This window comes from Pestalotiopsis fici (assembly GCF_000516985.1).
Source record: "Pestalotiopsis fici W106-1 unplaced genomic scaffold PFICI_Scf_5, whole genome shotgun sequence".
Classification (NCBI taxonomy): Eukaryota; Fungi; Ascomycota; class Sordariomycetes; order Amphisphaeriales; family Sporocadaceae; genus Pestalotiopsis; species Pestalotiopsis fici.
In genome coordinates, this window is record NW_006917095.1 from 2,002,204 (window position 1) to 2,016,914 (window position 14,711).

The window sequence follows — 14,711 nt, forward strand, 5'->3', positions numbered from 1 at the left end:
TTTTGATATGCAGTTGTGTATGTGAACATAGTCTTTTTCCATCATTGTACGACAAAGCCATATTTCCCTTATTTCCCTTCTTGACTCACTAGTGTCCAGTCGCACGCACATCAAATATTGGGGTACACTATAGTTGAATTGAATGGATCCTGATACTGTTGTGGAAACACTTTTATTCCGGGTTTTATGTCATAATGCACCGTCATTCATCTAGACACGCTTCCTGCAATGCCCATATCCCGAATCGAATGGTACAAGTAATCGTCAGAGCTCTTCTTTGACATCAGACAGCCGATGAAGCTGATCAGACCACCATTGTTGTCCAACCAAGTTTTGCGGTTATTGCCCGAAGACGAAAACGCAGCGAAAACCTGGTCGAGACTGGTGTAATTCGAGTTTCATCATCCGATTTTGATTGACACATTCCTTGGGCGCATGTTTGCCATCACGCACAGCCTCAATCAAGTGGCATGGAGTCGCCAGAAACAATGAGAGAAACAAGCTTACTTTTTTATTCATAGAGGTAGGTGAGGCGTGTGTCGCTCAAAACCAACTCTTTCGTTATTCAATAAACTGCACCTGTGCCTCTATTTCTTTCTCCGCGAGGTAGATGACACAAGTTTCTTCTTGAGGTGCTTGGGCATCTTTTCTTTCCGCTTTTCCCGCTTTTCTTCCTTGACCGCTTGCTTGTGCGACTTCTTTTCTTCCTTATCAATGAAGCGCTTGCCTCGCGGCGTGCCCTTTTCAAATCTGCTCTCATCCTCGCTGTCATCGCTATCCAATGCAGCACCTTCCTCCTCATCGCCTTCTGAGCTTGTTGCCTCGTCCTCTGTGGGTGTCGTACCAGGAGCAACAGCTTGATCAGCCAAAAGGTTCTTGTAGACCAGCTGGTCTCCCTCACCAGCTCCAATCTTCTGCGCATCCTTTTCGATATCGTATACCTGCTCAAGGGTCTGGGGGATATATTGGTTTCTGAAGACCTCGTTGTCGATTTCTTCCTGAGCTCTGGCATCCTCAGTGTCATCCACAGCCGATCTTGTCGTGTACAGCTTCTCGAGGATTTCCAGCATGGCGGGTTCTTCCACTGGCCCCTCAGAGGCTGTGACAAAGTCGAAAATCGTCCGATCACTTAACGTGTCCACGCCTTGCCTCCTGAAGAAGTCACCTGTGTTCTTGATATCCATGCGCAAAAACTCTAGAGATCTGGGATGATCATGCTCAACACTCTGGGATACATCGATGATGTACAGCTTCCTGTCATGGTACAGAATGTTGTACTCGCTGAGATCAGCGTGGACCAGGCGACAGACCTGATACATGCGGCGCATAACTCCCATAAGCTGGAGGTACAGGGACCTCCATACCTGGTCGGCGTCATCTCCGTCAATGCGAGTATCGTGCAATCTGGGGTAGGCGTAGCCTCTGCGGTCTCCCAGGAAACCCATGACCAAGACATGCAGCTTCAACTGAATTGGCTCTGGACATGAGATGCCAGCGGCGTGTATCCTCCGAAGGTTGCGGAACTCCTTCTCAGCCCAAAGCTGGACCATCTTGCGGTTGTTGCCCTTGGCAGCTCCAGACTTGAAACGGTGCTCTCCAGTAATGTATCGTTCTCTGTCCTTGAAGCTCAGAATGGCAGTCTTGTAGATCTTGACGGCTCTGTTGAGGCGGACGCCGTCAAATTCGCCAACTGCGCCGTAGACATTGGCCTCTTTTCCTGTGCTGATGGCACCATTGATCTCGCCCACGACTCCCTTGTGGATGAGTCGCAGAAGAATCATTCTGGTTCCCTGGTCCAAAACTTGCTCGCTCGTGGCGCGATCCGCCTTGTCCTTGTCCCTATCCTGGGATTCCTTGACATCGTCGAGACGAATCTTGGCAGCATGCTTGGAAAGTGTCTTGATTTGATCGTCGACGCTGGCAAAAGTGTTGGCAGCGGGCTTCTGTTGGTTTGACCTTGGCACTGCGGCGCCTCCATCGATGAGTTGTCTCTGTCGGTTGTAGTTCTTGGTCAGGTTGCCAGCGCCGTCGTCGTCGAGGTCGTCATCGTCGGAGTTGAAGATCTCGTCGTAGTCTTCCTCGTCATCCTCGATCAGTTCTTGTGTAGTCGAGGTCTGTAGAGTGGCGGGAACCTCCTGCCGCACGGATGCATCGTAGCCATCGTTGGCCTTGTAGACGTGGGGCGGTTCGTGAGCCGCAGCAGCGGAACCGATTTCCTGATCAGCCATTGTCGGCTTCTGTGTGTGTCGCAAATGGAGGAAAAAAGTCTCTCGTTACTGTGGTATACTTTGTTCGGATAAAAAGAAAAGAAGAAAAGAGACAGACTCGAGCTGTCCTCTTGTACTTGGCTCGACTCTTCTCAACTGAGTCACACAGGTTGCATGTGGAAGGGAAATATTCTAAAAATTTCAACGCCACTTTGGGCAGTGACGCCTTCCATCTGTGAGAACCCTTCGGCCTACCCCTCCACCCCACATTTTACCTCTCTTATCGACAAGGAGTCCCACTAGAAGAAGTATACCATGGCGCTAGGCCAGTGTAATTGGCTTGTTGCCTGCTCCATATTGTTGTAGATTCATGATGATTCATAAATGTTGGGATGATTTGTCGAGTCACATTTGTGTTTCGTGATTGCGCATCATTCTGGCTCATCTTGTCCCATAGACTTGGCGTTAAATTATTGAGAAAAAAAAAAAAAAAAAAAAAACAGTCCCTGAAAAGTATGGTCTTCACTGCCACCATGAGCTGGATCACGACCATACCATTGAGAGCGCCATTGCAACAACGCAGGACATTGGGCCAAGCTTTGTAATAGTCTATTGGTGATGATTCAGGCAGAATTCTCTAAAACTTCTGTCTGGGAATGAGCATAGCTTCGGCGCCTGAGTTGCACGATCATATATTCTCTGTTGTTTACACGCTAGAGGCCAGAATCTACTGCCCCAGCGAGATCACCAAAAGCTTAAAGCACAGGCCCTGGCCATCAATGGAGCTCGGGAATTGAAACGAATACCAACCTCCAACTATCATAGATAAATCGACGGCTTAATTCCGCCATGGCAACTTGGAATTCAACCTTAAAACGCGCCTGTTCCCTCTCGGGAAGGGGGCTGAGCAGCTGAGGGTGCGGCTGAACGAGCTACCGATGCAGCCAGGGTCCTGAGGGCGTTTTTGCGTTGCAGGCTGCTGCTCAAACTATACTGAATATGTGTCGCTTAGGCGAACTTCACTGATAAAGTAGCGCACTTTTGGAATTGCTGGCTGATCTAGGACTAGATTGAGGAGGAAAGGCATCTCATGAGAGAGTTGCGTCTCGTATTCTTGAAGTTGTCGCAACTTATAGAAACTAAATGTCGCCCAGTTTAAGAAATTGCGGTGACGCTGCTCTGATTTCTCTTCTTTCTTTGCCCTCATTACCCTCAGAGAAAATAGAACTAATACTGGTGGTCCTTCGTCAATACTAATACCACTCTCTTCATCAGTCGCTACCTCACCAGTTGACCCAATTTTCTATCCAAGGATAGGCAACATGGCAAACGACGGCAAGACAGTCATACCAACACCCACGTGGGTTCTCGTCGCAAGGATCTTTCAACTAGTCCTATCAATCATCGTAGTCGGTGGTGCTGGATGGTTTATCCATGGCCTTTACGAGGACAGCCTCGGATTTGCAATTGTTTGTGTAAGTGTATTTAATGTCTCTATGATCCACGCCCAAGTTATATGAGCTCTCGTTCATGAACCACAAGAGACAAGTCTAACATGGCCTTGACAAACAGAGTCTTTTCACTTGGATTATTTTCGTATACGCCATCGTAACCGAAAACGTATCGACTTGCCGCAGAGCATACAATACGTGGGCGATTTTATCGCTCGATGGCCTCATGATCATCTTTTGGCTGTCGGCCATGGGCGCCGTGGCAGCAAAGCGCGCGGATTTCACCGTACCCGTCAATGCCGACTGCACCAGCGACGGTAGCGCCGTCAACTCGGGCCACTGTACCATCTCCCGCAAGCGAGCTGGTGTTGGTGTCGCATCGTACGCCGCGCTCGACATTATGAGTGCTGTCGCCGGGATTTGCGCCATCATTATGTGAGTATATTGTTGCAGGAATTCGCCATAGCAAATGGACTGACCATCTTGACCTTTGGAACCAGGTTACTCTTTGTCGCAACTTTTAGCTATGTCTGTCACAAGTTTCGACTTTCTTGGTCCTCGAATGATTATGATGCTGAGAAGCGGGTGGGAGGACCGGGTAACACAAGTGTGGCGTACCATCACCCGGAAGTCGAGATGCAGCCCAACATGCCCACGCAGTACTCGGGATATCCGCAACAAGTTGCCGTCGGAACAACACCTCAGTATAGCCAGAACCATCCGTATGACCCTTATGTTCACTAGATCCTACTAGCAAGGTCTGAATGGTGCGAAAGAAACAGAAGAGTGGACGGGAAAATCTGGACTTGGTTAGAAAGCAGGAGGCGACGCCCGGTTTGTCGTAATTGCTTGCGAAGAAGCTCAAGAGCATGGCGTACCCGGACAATGAAATATACCATTAAAAATATAGAATCAAGCCACGACACAGCCTTTGTCTCGCTTCTCTTCAGGTGGAAGAGCTATCGTCCCATTTTGCACAAGCCACAGCTCATCAACTCTCTCTTTGGCATATTCAACTCGTTTCCAAGTTTTCAAACTATCGGAAGCCGTATCAAGTTCCCATATACGCATCCTTCGATGAAATCGATCTCTGCCGTAGGAACAATACCCTCCAAATCCACAACTGCCTCCATAGCAAAGATACGGGCCAGCCCCAAGTTTTCCGGCAACATCCTGCTGCTCGTGAGACGGTAGGATAGCGCAAAAATCATTAACGTGGTCGTGCCCACAACCTACCGCCGATACCCCTTCTCTAACCAAGGCATCGTAGAAGTGAGAGTTGACGCTGGGGCCTTCCGTTGGTTCTCTCCGGCGACCGTTGCTCACAAGGAGATGAGGATCACCGAATTCAGGTAATGGGATATGCAAGAATACAAGAGACGGGTAGAAGCCGCTGTTTCCACTGTCCTTCTCACGTGCCGTCCGTTGCGTTTTGGAGATGTCCGTAAACCAATCAATTTGGTTTTGCGCAATCGGTTCATAATCAGGATTGTGTATCTCGCTAGGTATTTGTCCGTGGGAATCCAAGAAATACAAGGTTGAGAGTGGGCACCTTGATGGGGCGGGGGCCAGAATCTTGAGACAAAAGTTGCCAATGCCATCGACATGCTCAGGGCCTGGTTCGCAGAGGCTAAATGGCAAATCCTGCAGTATTGACATCTGTGCCGTACCTGGAATCTGGTAAGCAGGGCTGAATAGGTGATGGACAGGGACATTCGTCCAAGGACGGTTTACTCGACCGTCTGTCTACACAAGGAGAGAAGAATTGACTCACGCGATAATGCGTGACGGCCCTCACTATCATGGTTGCCAAAAACGGTCGCGAACGGAATGGAACGTTTGATGATTGGCGCAACCACCTTGAAGAGAGCAGATTGACTGTCAGGTATGTCATGGTGCAACTGATCTCCAGTAAGCACTACCAGGTCTGGGTGCTCAATATCCAGTATCTTTTCAATGAAGTCGACCGTCAGTGGATCGGCATCGCTTTCGGGAAGTTTCCTGCCTTCCTCATCGATAGCATCACGGCATATCCCATCGCCCGTAACCATGTGCGTGTCGGAGAGCTGAACGATTTTGAATTTACCATCGTCCTGAGCTCTCAAAATCGGTCGCGCGTCCAAGCCTGGCCTGCCTCTTCCATGAAGTACAGTCAGTCTTGCATCTGGGGTCTTGGGCTCAGCGTTTAGTTGCAGCGGCGATTGCATGAGATGCCAGTGGGGCCGTGGATCAACGGCATCCTTGCCAAAGAGGACGTCTACCTCTGTGATGGCCTGTCCGATATTACCAGTGAAGTTACCTCTTGATATCCAGACTCCAAAAGGTCGACTCTCCCATGAAAGACCTGAGCTAATGTCAGGAGGTGAATCACCCACTCGCACGTCTGTAACTATGAGATCATCCACTGAGATCTTCCCCTCATCAATTATCTTGACATGGACCCATGCATTCTGCTTTGACTTCTGAGATGTATGTGAATAGAGCTCCTTTTCTATACGGTGCCAAATACGCGAGTCGAGTTGAGAAGTGGATAAGGTCAAATTTGTGATGACTGGACGATCAATCACGGCTTTGTTATTGGACAAGAATGTTGCCGGTGGCTTGGAAAGCAGGAATGCATGAGATTTGGGAGTGCGCGACATGGCAAGTAAAAATACAATTGTTGTCGAGGCATACCTCAATCTAGACATTTGCCATGACTTCGCCAGTTGTTGGGGGTTGCCTCGGGGAGATGTGATGTTGGCAGCATGAGCGTGGGTGGGGGTGTCCACTAACATGTGAACTGACTGCGGCGGCAACTGGGTCCAATTGCTGATTGCTGTAGCTGGTTGCTGGTTGCTGGGCGTGGGCAGCTGGCAGATAGCACCTGTTCTAGTAGCGTATCCTTACCTCAAGTGCTACACTAGGTACCAAGCACCCTGTGCGGAACGGATCTCGACCACCGGCGCTGCGGTACCTCTTGTTTAAGTGGGATAGCAGAGCAGCGGACTCGGCCTTGGAGAGCAGTAATATCAAGCGTATGAGTGCACTTGTATTCATCCTCCCCGTTGACCTTCTACTTCATCTATAAACTTTTGGAGTAAGTCTATAACATGCTGTTCTAGGGGTTTTCCAATGTAGATTCTGTGTAGGTATCTCTTTCGATGTCGTAGTATGTCTCTTGATATACTCATGGCGGAGTCTGAAGAAGGCGAACACCGCAGAATATTGACATTCCTTGTCATCAATAGAGCGCGAATGATGGCAAGCCGTGCGTCATGTTCATGATTCATTTGGCCCGCCTTCACAGCATATTGGAGTGGGGATATGCCTTTACAGTCAACAGAGTCCGGCTCGACATTTCGCAGTCCCAGAAGAAAGTTGAAAGCTCCATCATCAGCTGCTCCTGCGGCATGTGATAGAAGGGTTCGCCCTTGCTGGTCTTTTGAATCGGGGTTCACATGAAGCTGGGATATTAGGAAAGAAATTGCCTCCAAGTTCCATTTCCTAGCAGCATGAAAGATGACCGTTTCACCACGATGATTGCGAGAGTTGAGGTCTACGCCGCCAGCAACCAGCAAATCCATGTACTTTTGCGCATTTGGCGACGTCAATATCTCGAAACCCAGTTCGCCAGTAAAGGCAGGGGTTTGATGTATTTGAATAGCCTGAAAGTAACCTTCCAAGGCTGGCTTCCAGTCAAAGTCGAGGAGATATATGAGTAGTGCTTCGCCGTGTTGGTAGAGAAAATTCGTACCATGTTCGAAACTATTCATGATTTGACGGACGTTTTCGTCCCGGATTGGTACGTTTGAAAATGCTTGCAAAAGTACTTTGAAAGCCTCTTCGTTTTGCTTCGCTGCTGCTGCCAGAATCGGGAAACCGTATCGCTCACCTTCAAGTTTGAATTGAAGTTGAAGTTCAGGATGGACCGCAATCAAGTGTTGCAGGTTATGCTCGGCAAACAGGTACAGAGGGTGTGCGCGCGAAGATCGGTTATGCCAGGGTTCTCTGCAAAGGTTGCTGAGCTCGATCCAAAACGAATAGGGGAAGGTGGCGATGAACTCTAGTTGATCGTGGCCTTCACCTTGTGCGCAATTCGCATGATGAAAGATGTTGTCGATAGCATAGTTCAAAAATGGCATGTCGTCTCGAGCTTGCTGGAATGAAATAGCTCCCAATGGCTTTTGTAAATCCCGAACACTGTCGTGCAGTGAACTAAGTTGACGCATACATAGGTCGCGCATCATCTCATGTCCATGTGATTGAACAACACCAATGGAGCGGATTTGTGGCCCGGAAGTAGTGCTTCTATCGACAATGAAATCTCGGACAGACTCGTGGATGAACTGAACAGTCTCGCTTTGCGACTTGACGATTTCAGCCAGGCCTTTCGAACAGCCCAGAATGAATCGTCTCATATCATCGTATGATGTCTCTAATCGGTCCCACGTGAGACTCTTCATTGCACTTCGCTTCTGCTGGAGAGCAAAGTATAGCTCTTGTGGACTGAGTGGCCTTTTCGCGAGGAGAATGATACGAACGCAACAGTCGAACTCTTCCAAGTTCTCACTGTCCCGTGCGATTAACATTTCGAAAAGCTTATTGAGATCCGGAGGAATTTCCCGTAGCCGCTGTCGTAGGTTGGCTGTCCTGCCGTTGGCGAATTCTTTATTCAGGATATGCACCACGAGTGCCACCCAGAGAAAAATCCCTGACGATTTCTGTAGAAGCTCGATTTTGAGCGCAGCAGCCTGGTTGTAGCCTCGTAGACGAGCATTGCTTTCTATGTAGCTTTCAAGGTCTTTTTGATGCTCGACTTCATCCTCGAGAATGATCTCGTCTCCATAGGAAGCCATGATGTTTGGGTAATGGCGGCTAGAAAAGCAGATGTGCAACTTCGTAGTGGCGCAACTACAGAGCTCCTCGAGGAAAAAAAACCATTTCAGCTACTTCATCCCAGCACATTCGTCAAGTGCATCAATGAAGAGAAAAATAGGCATATCTTTCAGCCTTGCGATGATAGACTTGAAAACTTTCTTCAATGGCTCAAGTTGCCAACCATTGCGAACCACCGTGGTAACAGCATTACTTCCCAACTGATCCAGCACGTCCAAAGTTCCGGGGAACTTCACGCAGAGTTCAACGAGTAGAGAGCGATAACAGCCGACAACTGATCTCTCTAACTCAGATCCCCGAGCATTGAAGAAAAAGGGGATTACGAGAGAGTCAGGGGTCGCAGTTTGTTGTCTTTTAACATCAAAGTAGAGAAACTTCATCAGGATAGACTTGCCAGTTCCGGGCTTGCCTTTGATCCAAAGGAATCTGTTGTGTTGCGTTAGATCCTGCGAGGACTGCCAGGATACATATTCCGGTTTGAGTAAGAACCATTGGCAGGTACCTCCGGTAGCTTCTTTCAAATTGATTAACCGATCATCAATCTCAGGGAAACGAAGCATGTCCAAGAGTCTTTGTCTCGTTTTTGCGATATTCTCTAGGTTTTTCGTTGAGCCAGCAGCTTCCAGGAGCATGGCATGCACATGCCCAGTGGCAGGATCTGTGACCGAGGTTCTGACTTGGATATCTCCCTGGCCGGTTTTAGCTGTCTCTTCTTGTTCTTGTGACTGATCCGCCGCTTCTTGCTCGGATGACGACAAGAAAAGGTTATGGCCAGGCAAAGTGTCCTGATTTACCTGGATACCTGTTAGATTCCACTAATGAATTTGATATCTTGGTCAGGCTACAAAGAAGTGATACCCACCTCCATGGTGTCCATCCTTTGACGAGTAGCTGTTGACTGGAAAGAGGCAGAAGGTCTCTTTTTATTTCTACCTGCTTCTGACTGTTAGTAACAGAAGTCCGCCCAAGATTCGAAACCTGCAAAGTATGTACGTGCCAGAACAACGTTTTTGAATTGCCTCTTCAAGTCGTTCCAACGCGTGCTGCATCCCCTCTCCATATATCGGCGGGAGGAAAACATCAAATATGCCAAGAAGACAATAAGCCATGTCCTCTTCACGCTTGGTTGTGCGATTCGCCGCCCAAAGTCTCCGCTCATCCACGGTAAACTCGGACAGGGCAAGTCCTCGAAGTGCAGCGAGAGGAATGCCCGTAATTTCATGAATCGACTGGCGTAAAGATGTCTTGTTGCCCAACCATTGACCTTCGGCGGAGAAGAAATCAACATGGCGTGGAGCAAGGAGCTCCTGGAGAGTCCAACCAAGAGAAAACCATCTGCTCGTCCAGAAAGCGGATGGCAATTCGGCTGGAGGACCTGGAAAAGGACTTAAGACATCGGACAGGAGTACGTAGCATTTGGCGGCATTCTGGTACCATCGAAACATGGAGTTGAGCGCTTCTGTAAGCTCGGCACTGCTGGATTTATCAATGCAGCAGGTATCTATCCAGGAATACTCGAGGCCGTCGCGAGAGGCTTGGTTGCTGCAAACTTGTAGCTTCCAGTGGCCCGGCTTGTTGACGCCAGTCTGGTCGCACAGATCTCTATAGGTGACCTCATCATCATCGGGCCCCCACGTGTGCGAAAGGATAGCGTATGAAGGGATATCATCTTGAAGAAAATCCTTTGTGAGTTTGAATCCATGAGGCGTTGATTGAAGCAAGCGCATGATCGATGCTTGGGACGTAGGACTCCTTTCCGAAGACGAAGCTGTTGACTATGTATCCGGCATAGCAGTGGTCGCAATAGTAAATGTGTGGTCAGCTGAAATTGGTTGCCTAATTGCAAGGATGTCTGACAAAGGCCGCCCGACAAATTCAGCGAGAGCCATATTACGTGAAATATGCAGCCCGCTTTCAGGAGAGGATACTAACAAATAAAATCATGGCAATGCAAAAGTTCAATTCGCTTGACATTAATAATCAAAGTGCCAGATAACAGATGATAGTTCTTACATACCTACCTAAGGTATGCACCATGGTGTCCTACCCAGTGCATTGATAGGTAGGTACCTAGGTTAGCGCTAGAGGTTTCCGTGTTGCCTATTAGCCCCGCTAATTTTATCCTGTCTTAGATTTTGAACGTATCATGAAGGAAACAATTCGGTACACTTATTATCAGTCGCTCATTTCTTTCATTTCGGCCCGCGAAGCTGTCGCAGCTTGCGAATTGACATACAATGTGCAAATGGCGGATTGGTTTTTGACCTTGCCAAGTGCTTATCGCCCAAGACATGGAATAGTTTGGCTTCTAGGAGAATAGGTTTACATTATTTGTGTGATGCTTTGCACCAGGCTGAATCACGTTCGTCCGTCGGGATCAATCTGATTCAAAGCCTTTTATGTGTCGAATTGCACCTGTTCACGATGCAGCTGCTGCAGCGTAGGCGCCGACATCCCCTCTTGTAACATGTTATAGCCAATTGGATTGATGCATGTTCTGCATCGTAAGGCTGAGTGAGCTGCACCACTCAACCCCTCTTTCCACAGCCCCAGTGGACAAATCTTAGATCTCTTCTGAATGCCATCGGGTCGTCCACCTCATGATTGCTGATGTCGACACCAGCGATTATTGAGTCATCATATGAGACTTCTCCCACGGCAAAATGGCAGACCCACTGTCCGTGGCGGGAAGCGCTGTTGGCATCATTTCACTTGGTATCCAAGTCGCACAGTCTCTCTTCGATTATTACAATGCAGTCAAGTCTCAACACAGCGACGTTGCGCACACAATCCGAAAGTTGGACAGCCTGTTGGAGATTTTAGGATCTCTTCAGCATCGCATCGATGGCCGCCGGTTTCGAGCCGATGAACAGGACGCGGTTCGGAAAATCGAGTCCCTGATCAACGAGTCTGAGGAATGCATTCAGGAGCTACAGGATGAGGCAGAGAAGTTCAAGCAATGTCCTGTTGGTACCATCCAGTCTGCCGTCAGAACGACAGCCCGCCGTGTGGCATATCCATTTCGGCGGAGTACTTTGGAAAAACTTGACGAAGATGTCGACGATATTGTCGACCGCTTGAAGCTGGCCCTACAATTACTGCAACAAGAGGTTACGGGCCGTGTCCAGGATGACGTTGAGGATATCAAGGCATTACTAAAACTCGTCAAGTCTTCTCAAGACTCGTCGGGAATACAGCAATGGCTTAACGCGCCGGACGCCACGACCAATTTCAATGAAGCATGCGCAAAAAGACAACCGCAGACTGGACTCTGGCTCGTCAAGGGTCAGAGATTCACTGATTGGGTGACATCCCACCGCTCTTTCCTATGGCTGAGAGGCTTTGCCGGGTGCGGCAAATCTGTACTGTGTTCCACCGCAATTCAGCATACCTACCGGCATCGCAGGTCTAACCCACAAATTGGCATTGCATTCTTCTTCTTCACATTCAATGATGAAGACAAGCAAGCTACTTCGGCTCTTCTCCGCGCTCTTGTTTCGCAATTGTCCACTCAGGCAGTTAAGAGTACCCACCTCGCACGACTGCGTGACAGTTACCGACAGGCTGCACCGCCTGATGAAGCGCTATTAGGTTGCCTCCGTCAGCTCATCGGCACATTCCAGGACGTGTACATACTCATCGACGCGTTGGATGAGAGCCCACGGGACAAGCACCGAGAGGCTGTGCTACAATTGCTCACAGATATTCGTGCATGGCAAGAGCCTCGGCTGCATCTCTTAGTGACCAGTCGGGATGAGGTCGATATCCGCGACGAGCTCGACCTAGATCCCTCATTAATCATTGAAATGAGGAACAGCGAAGTCGATCAAGACATCACCGCTTTCATTCGCCAGACTCTCCAAGACAAGCGGAAGTTTGCCAAATGGAAGAAGCATCATAATACCATTCAAGATGCGCTTACACAACGAGCGAATGGAATGTAAGTTTTAAGAGCACCAAAAACTCCCATCGTTGCTCATGACTTGTAGGTTCCGCTGGGTTGAATGCCAATTCAGATCACTGGCGCGTTGCCCGCCAAATCAGCAATTGCTTGAACAACTTCTCCACTCACTACCAAAATCATTGGATGATACGTACGCCCGAATGCTGGAGAATATCGCGCCAGATCTGGTCGATTACGCAAAGCAGATGTTGACCATTCTGTGTTGTGCTATCAGACCACTCTCTGATACAGAGCTTTTAGACGCTCTGGCTGTCAGGATTGACAGCGACTGTAGTCACGACTATAGTTACGACGCCACGAGGAGGTTCAATGATATCAGTGCCCTCGAAGAAATTTGCCCTGGCTTCATGGAGGTGGACACCGATTTCAATACTCGGGATGTCACCATCCGGCTTGCCCATTTCTCTGTACGGGAATTCCTCGAGGCAAAACGAATCCTCCAGTACGAAGCTATTGCACTTTTCCACGTTCAGAGACAGATAGGCCACACGCACATGGCAGGCATATGCCTAGCTTCGCTACTTTACCCTCAACAAAAGGATAACAAGGCCTTGAGCAAGGTCACTGAAGAAAGCGCATTGCTGAGATATGCAGCCCGTCACTGGCCAGAGCACTTTACACAATGCGGATCAAAATCTATCATTGAAATGCAGTCATGGCCATTGTTCCAAACAACGGGTCCCTATTTCATGAGATGGGTCAGAACATGGAATATCGATGAAGCATCTGGGCGCTTTACATATGAAGCACCAAAACCTCTCTACTATGTCGCATTTCTAGGATTGAACACCATAGCAGCTATGCTTCTTGGTTCACATGATATGAATTTTAACTCAGAGCTAGCACCGGGTAGTGATTCAACCATATATGTCATCAATAGAACAGCGGCATCAAGAGATCATATTTATGTCTTGGAGTCATTATCTGAAGACATGGATATCAACGTCAATGCTGGAAGGTATGGAACAGCACTGCATGCAGCGGCGGCTAATGGCCACGAAAGCACCGTGCAACTGCTTCTCGAAAAAGGTGCCGACGTCAACGATAACAGTGAAATGTATAGAACAGCACTGCATGTAGCGGCGGCTAATGGCCACGAAAGCACCGTGCAATTGCTTCTCGAAAAAGGTGCCGACATTAACGCCGAGGGTAAAGTATATGGAACAGCATTGCATATAGCGGCGGCTGAGGGCCACGAAAGCATCGTGCAATTGCTTCTCGAAAAAGGTGCCGACATGAACGCCGAGGGTAAAGGGTATGGAACCGCATTGCATATAGCGGCGGCTGAGGGCCACGAAAATATTGTGAAACTACTTCTCGAAAAAGGTGCCATATAATACTACTATTTATGGGACTGAGCAGCATTACACAAAGGTCATATTTCTTGTGAGCTATGAGAATTGATCTGTAGTTATTTAATTGTATACCATCTTAATATATCATAACGCAAAACACTCTGAAAACTTCGTTTGGCTAGTACTTTGTACCGCCTCATGAATCAGAAAATAAATACAATGCGCAACACTTTGCACACCTTTGTTGGTTTGTGAGTTTCCGAAATATAAGAGAAAATCATTGGCAAAAATACAATGAAGAGTCCCCAGTAATCAGATGCTTTAATTGTGAATTGCAACTCCAAAATTACATCTTGTCGTCGAAATGACGAAATCCGACATCATACATAGGATCCATAGATCTGTCCAGACCAGTGCTTGTGGATAGCAGACTGCCGACAGCCAATTCACACGGAGCTGCCAGATGTACTGGATCAAATGGCCTTTGTGGCTTTTCAATCTCCTGGAACCTGTGCCAATTTCCGGCTGGTGCAATCTTTATAGATGAAGAAGTCAATTCTTGCTCATCGAGCCCTATCCTTTGACGAGTCTACTTCATCCAGTAGAAGATCAAAATCAATGCTTATTGGACAAGTGGATTGACGCTTCAGTCAATGAAATTGAGATGTTTTGGCGCGGAATACAGAGTAGCTTGCGTAAGTCCAGTGGGGGGGGGGGGGGGGACCATGTTGATTTATTGCTACTATAGTAACCTTTCTCCAATAACATGGGGTGAGATAGCCACTAGGCAACCACTGCACATCTAAGGAGCATATACCTATTACTGAGACTGAGTAGTGCTGCTTCCGTCGCAGCCAAAGCCCACAGAGAGCGCATATACAACGTACATTGCACTCAAATATTGAAAAGAACAACC

General features: G+C 48.3%; 6 protein-coding genes across 6 annotated transcripts; 2 read left to right on the plus strand and 4 right to left on the minus strand.

The window, feature by feature from the left end:
• Positions 1-587: 587 nt before the first annotated feature.
• PFICI_07926 (uncharacterized protein) lies at positions 588-2,228 on the minus strand (the record flags this gene model as incomplete). The annotated part of the gene is made up of 1 exon (XM_007836507.1): positions 588-2,228. One exon carries the CDS (start codon positions 2,226-2,228, stop codon positions 588-590), a length of 1,641 nt encoding a protein of 546 aa, XP_007834698.1.
• Positions 2,229-3,529: 1,301 nt separating this feature from the next.
• On the plus strand, positions 3,530-4,402 carry PFICI_07927 (uncharacterized protein; the record flags this gene model as incomplete). Its single annotated transcript, XM_007836508.1, has 3 exons — positions 3,530-3,682; positions 3,780-4,093; positions 4,159-4,402. 3 exons carry the CDS (start codon positions 3,530-3,532, stop codon positions 4,400-4,402), a joined length of 711 nt encoding a protein of 236 aa, XP_007834699.1.
• A 168-nt stretch (positions 4,403-4,570) lies between these two features.
• Positions 4,571-6,300, minus strand: PFICI_07928 (uncharacterized protein; the record flags this gene model as incomplete). Its single annotated transcript, XM_007836509.1, has 2 exons — positions 4,571-5,328; positions 5,433-6,300. 2 exons carry the CDS (start codon positions 6,298-6,300, stop codon positions 4,571-4,573), a joined length of 1,626 nt encoding a protein of 541 aa, XP_007834700.1.
• Positions 6,301-6,693: 393 nt separating this feature from the next.
• On the minus strand, positions 6,694-8,496 carry PFICI_07929 (uncharacterized protein; the record flags this gene model as incomplete). Its single annotated transcript, XM_007836510.1, has 1 exon — positions 6,694-8,496. The coding sequence occupies one exon, from the start codon at positions 8,494-8,496 to the stop codon at positions 6,694-6,696; it is 1,803 nt and encodes a 600-aa protein (XP_007834701.1).
• A 90-nt stretch (positions 8,497-8,586) lies between these two features.
• On the minus strand, positions 8,587-10,263 carry PFICI_07930 (uncharacterized protein; the record flags this gene model as incomplete). Its single annotated transcript, XM_007836511.1, has 3 exons — positions 8,587-9,330; positions 9,399-9,465; positions 9,530-10,263. The coding sequence occupies 3 exons, from the start codon at positions 10,261-10,263 to the stop codon at positions 8,587-8,589; spliced, it is 1,545 nt and encodes a 514-aa protein (XP_007834702.1).
• A 936-nt stretch (positions 10,264-11,199) lies between these two features.
• On the plus strand, positions 11,200-13,837 carry PFICI_07931 (uncharacterized protein; the record flags this gene model as incomplete). The annotated part of the gene is made up of 2 exons (XM_007836512.1): positions 11,200-12,476; positions 12,526-13,837. 2 exons carry the CDS (start codon positions 11,200-11,202, stop codon positions 13,835-13,837), a joined length of 2,589 nt encoding a protein of 862 aa, XP_007834703.1.
• Positions 13,838-14,711: the final 874 nt, after the last annotated feature.